This window comes from Paroedura picta, chromosome 2, assembly GCF_049243985.1.
Source record: "Paroedura picta isolate Pp20150507F chromosome 2, Ppicta_v3.0, whole genome shotgun sequence".
Lineage (NCBI taxonomy): Eukaryota > Metazoa > Chordata > Lepidosauria > Squamata > Gekkonidae > Paroedura > Paroedura picta.
The window spans coordinates 128120108-128125300 of NC_135370.1; the positions used below are offsets into that span (position 1 = coordinate 128120108).

At 44.9% G+C, this 5193-nt stretch overlaps 1 protein-coding gene across 1 annotated transcript in view; it reads right to left on the minus strand.

Annotated features, from left to right (window-relative positions):
• Positions 1-2726: 2726 nt before the first annotated feature.
• The window catches only part of COX16 (cytochrome c oxidase assembly factor COX16), a 25118-nt gene continuing 22651 nt past the window's right edge, over positions 2727-5193 (minus strand). Inside the window, exon 3 of the mRNA XM_077322628.1 lies at positions 2727-3034. Within this exon, the coding sequence (XP_077178743.1) occupies positions 2933-3034 (102 nt within the window). The 3' untranslated portion in view covers positions 2727-2932. The remainder of the gene's footprint in view (positions 3035-5193) is intronic.

Sequence of the window (5193 nt, forward strand, 5' to 3'; positions counted from 1 at the left end):
GGGTTAAAAAAGAAATCCCTCTGGCTGCACTGGATGACATGTTGTGTGCGAAGGCTTTAAAGACATAGCACAGGGAAGAGCTGCCACCAGCAACAGCAAAGCGAATCAGACCAGAGCTAAATAACAGCCTGTGGAAGGCAGAATGCAGCGTGGCTATTGCGGCATAATGATGAGTTTGCATTTAGCCACAGACCACAACTGAGAGAAACGAGGTAATGAATTCATTGGAAATTCCTCAACTATAGCATTTCATGAGAGCAAACAGAAGGTGATACAAAAACAGGCCACCTAGGGAGAGCTGTAGCTCTGAATCCTAAGGGGCTGTGGTGTGGCCAATGGCCATCGTAGGTCTCCACACATAAACAGGAATTTGGGTATTTTTTTTCATCAGAATTTTATTATTTATTTATTACTTAGATTTATAACCATCCCTCCCAGATGCTGGCTTGGGGTGGTTTACATTAAAGCATTAATAATTAAAACAGTTAAAGCAATTAATTAAAATTATAAAATACAGTAGAGGCCAAGCCCATTGTATTCAGGAATACAACGGGTGCTAGATTAGGGGGGTGGAGTGGAAGAACTCTGCAGATGACTGCCCCCTGCTTCCAGGACCTGGAAAGGCTGCAGGCAGTTGTTAGTGAACTCACCGGCAGGGGCAGCTGTCACGCAGCAGGGATCTGCAGCCTCCAAGCCTCATAGGGAAGTGGAAGGAGGAGGGGGTGGTCAGGGATGATTGGCTGGAAGGTGACTGGCTGGCTGCTGGACAGACAGGCAAGCTGGTTGGAGGAGGAGGCACTAAGGGGTGGGACAGCTGCCCTGAATGGGTGTTAAGCACTGAGTGGCACATGCCATAAGACATGCTCCTCCTCTTAGCCTCCTAGAAATATATAGTGCAACAGATAGGAATCCAAGATTACTTATAAAGCTTACTGCAGTGGTCCCCTACCCCTGGTCCGGAGACCGGAACCGGTCCGTGGATCAGTTGGTACCGGGCCGCGGCTCTTCTGCGTCCTCCTCCCTGGCTGCTGCCTTGGGGGCTGCCCTGCCACTCTGCCACTGGCTCACCTATGGTGCTCTCCAACGGCCGCCATGACTGGGGCTCCCCCTCGGCATGGCACTGTGCAGCTGCTGCTGGCAGCGCTCCCCAGGGGGCAGCGGGAAGTCAGGTGCACCGGTGGGAAAGCAAGTGGAGCAGGGGCTCAGGCGGCAGCGGCAACATCCCTCGGCAAAAGACTACCCCTCCTGGGCCTCAGTAAAATTGTAAAGCGTTGACCGGTCCCCTGTGATAAAAAGGTTGGGGACTACTGGCTTACTGGCAGATGTTGCATTATATATCCGTATTCCATTTGTTCCAGGGGAAGTGCTTTTTTGGGCTCTTGTGGGAGGAGGACAGATTGATTTTGTTCTATAAATTATTGGCCCCAACCAAATGCCTGGTGGAAGAGCTCCATTTTGCAGGCCCTTTGGAACTGCGAAAGTTCTTGAAGGGCCTGGTTAGAATTGGCGGAGCACAGAACTCTATGGAGGGCAGAATCAGCTGGGTGGTCCCTCAGGTACGAGAGGCCCAAGTCGTGAATAGCCTTAAAGGTTAATACCAAAAGTTTCCTTTTCTTGGCAAAGTTGTTTGAAATAGTCTCAGGACTAGTGTAACAAATTTTCTAGGCCATAGCTTAGTGGCAAAGCACGTTTGACATGCAGAAAGTTCCCAGGTTCATTCTCCAGCATTTCCAGTGTTGTTTAAAAGGTCTGGTAACAAAGCTAAGGAAAAATTCTGCCTGAGGCCCTGGAGAGCCACCACCAGTTAGGGTAGGCCTAACTCAGCACACAGCTGCTTCATTTGTTCTGTAGCCCCAAAGTGCTTTCTTTACAAGAATCCAACATTCACTCACAAATGTGAAGAATATACTACAGTTCTGACCAATCACAAGCCACACCTGAAGCCTTTGATCCACTCCAATGTCCCTCCTTGGCATTTGGTGAAACCTTTGGTGAAGCCAGCTTGGTGTTGTGATTAAGAATAACAGCCTCTAATCTGGAGAGCCGGGTTTGATTCCCTACTGCTCCACATTCAGCCAGCTGGGTGACTCTGGGATAGTCAGTCCTGTTAGAACTATTATCAGAGCAGTTCTGTCTGAGTTCTTTCAGCTCTACCTACTCCACAAGGTGTCCGTTGTGGGGAGAGGAAAGGAAAGATGTTTGTAAGCTGCTTTGAAATTCCAAGTAGTGAAAAATGGGGTATAAAACCAACTCTTCTGCTGATGCTCCTTCCTACCCTCTGCTTAACTTTTTTCATTATATTGAGGCTCACTCAGCCTTCCCTGGATTTATTTTCACTTTGCAGCCCCTTGATTGGATGCATTTTATAAAAGTAGAAGTAGGAATGCCAGTCCCCACGTGAGACCTGGGTATCCGCCAGTTTTAGAGCTCATCTCCAGGCAACAGAGATCAGTTCCCCTGGAGAAAATGGCTGTTTTGGAGGATGGACCCCATAACACTATAATCCGTTGAGGTCCCTCCCCTCCCCACCCCAAATCCCACCCACTCCCAGCTCCATCCCCACAGACTCCAGGTATTTCCCAACGCAGAGCTGGCAAACCTACTCAGAAGTAGGCCTAAGTTTCTAGATACCCTACCTTTTAATATCAAAATTGTAACTTGAAGTGAGTTGTAGAAAAACCAAGAAAATAGTGTCTGGCACTCTTAGCTAAGAATGACATCATGACTATTGTAAACAAATGTGGTTTTTTATTATTATTATCACCAGAAAACACACCTCAGAACGGAGAGTGATCTTTATTCAGAAGGCTTCTGCTTAGGCATGATATCAGTTTGAAAGTTATTTCCTTGCTGGAGCTAACTATCTCATCCACAGGTGGTGGGGGGGGGGACGCAGTTCTGGAAGGGTTATAAGCAGAGCTAATGAATGAAGTCAGGCGGACTTCCGCTGTTGTTCTTGGAGCGATTTTGGCTCTTCCCATGGTCGGGGTCCTCTGATGTTCTTCCAGTCATCAAAAGCAGCATCTTTTATTTTCTGTTGGAATAAAAACATCATCAAATAGGCTGGTGAACTTGTTCCAAATATTCTCGACTCCTGTAAAAAAATTCCAGTGCCTCCTTGAGAAACTTGAGCTTGTTACATATTTTTCCCCCCAGAAGGTAAAAAGAAAATATGCAGAGGTAAGCCCAAATGAAGCCACAAGTCAGCAAAAGAATGCCCGCATTTATTTGTTCATAGCTAAGGAATAAGAGAGGCACCTCAGGTCAGAGGGGCAAGGTAGAAACCTCTCCTTTCAATACCTCCTTTGCAAGTCTTCTCAGGACCGCTATTAATATTTTGGTCGCTCCTGCTTGGAATTCATCACAATGCAACCTGGGAAAGGAGGAATTCACATAGAAGACAAGAAGGAGCATCTCTCTTCCTATTCAAACAACATGTTCCCCTTTGCAGTAGCTTGCAATATATGCTTGTGGTGACAAGCAGGGGGCAAAAGGGCAAGATCTCAGCTAACTGCTGTCAGCAATTGACTATCCACTTGCCCATTATCCTCTTAATGAAGACATTCTGCATTTTATTGTGGCCAAGATGTTTCCTCTGCAATTCAATCTCCAATGAATACAAACAAATCCAAATTGCTGGGATTTCCCTACTTATCTCTGGAACCTGCTAACCATTTTCATTATGCTGTATGTTAATTTGTTCTCACACTCTGCCTAAAAGTTTGAACTGATTACTTCCATTCCACGACATTGTATCTGAGGAAGCGTGCGTGCACACAAAAGCTCATACCTTGAACAAAGATTTGTTGGTCTTAAAGGTGCCACTGGACTCTAAATATTTATTTATATTTATATACCACTCTCTTACGGCTCAGGGTGGTTTACAGAGAACATGAAGCCAGATGTAATGTATACAATATATATCAATAGTTTGTGTGCTTGGGGACAGAGGGGACATCTGCATATGACATGTGCACACATGTGCAAAGTGGAAAACTATTCAGAAGTGCAGTTGCCAGACAAAACATAACAATCTCTACCCCAAATTCAGAGAATTCCTTACCAGATCAAAACAACTAATTGTTTTGCTGTTTTATTAGCCATGTTCCTAACATTTCTCAGTATACTGTAACGTTGAGAATGCAGGAGTTTTTAAATGTTTTAGACACAGTCCTAATGCATCAGCCTACCGCAGAGGTTCATGGTATTGCCAATGGCTTCTTCCCTCTTCTCCCCCCTCTCCGAAAGCAAGAGGGTAGAGAGTATTAGCAGCACTAGAAAACAACATCAAATTAACAATTTATTCTTGGCACAAAATTGTGAGAGTAGAAGAGGGTCACAGTGAGTAAGGACAACCTCTTCAACAGGATAATCTTCATACTACAAAGCAGCAGAGTGGGAGCAGTTCACAGAGCTAGGGGTGAAGGCTTCCAATTGGGATCTGGGCTGGAACCCGGAGTTCTGACTAGGATGAGAAGATTTACACAAGTACAGGTTAGGTATATTCCCGTGTCTGAAGACATCTAGCATGACTGGCAATCAATAGTACCATCAACCAGTTGCTGCTTCAGAGATACACTCCCCCAGGTTACTTTAGCATGCGTGGCCAGCATGGACCATCTGCTCCTGAATCCAGCAAAACCTTCTGGAGATAAAGTCAGATTTTACCCCTCCCTATTTTTTTTCAGGGGATGATTGTACACCACACTAAACACCTGATACGAACTGACACCCTTATTGCACCAGCTCAGAGTATAACCATTCTTCATTTTCACCTATTATTTCTTCCCTACTGCTGACTTCCTGTGTCTATTCTTGTCTCTCAAGGTACATGCATGCAGAAGTACTGGTGGTTTAAGAGAATGGTAAAATGAAATCCCCCAACTATGACATGCCCTCTGGCCTTTCTTTCAGAACAACACACAGTGTGGAACTATAGCCTGGAGTCATCTTCACTCATAAAGAAAATACCATCGGAGAAGATAAAAAGTGAGGACTAAAATAATCCAAAAACCAGGGATTCCAAAACCCCCAGATTATTTAAAACAAAAAAGAAGAAGAAAAAGAAATCTTAAGTCTCAAGATGTGAAAATACTTATTCAGCTTTATAAAAGGCACTTACCTAAAATGTTGGTACAGCCCTGCAAGATGGGAAATAATTTTCTAACCATGAAAAAGCAAACCACTCTGTTT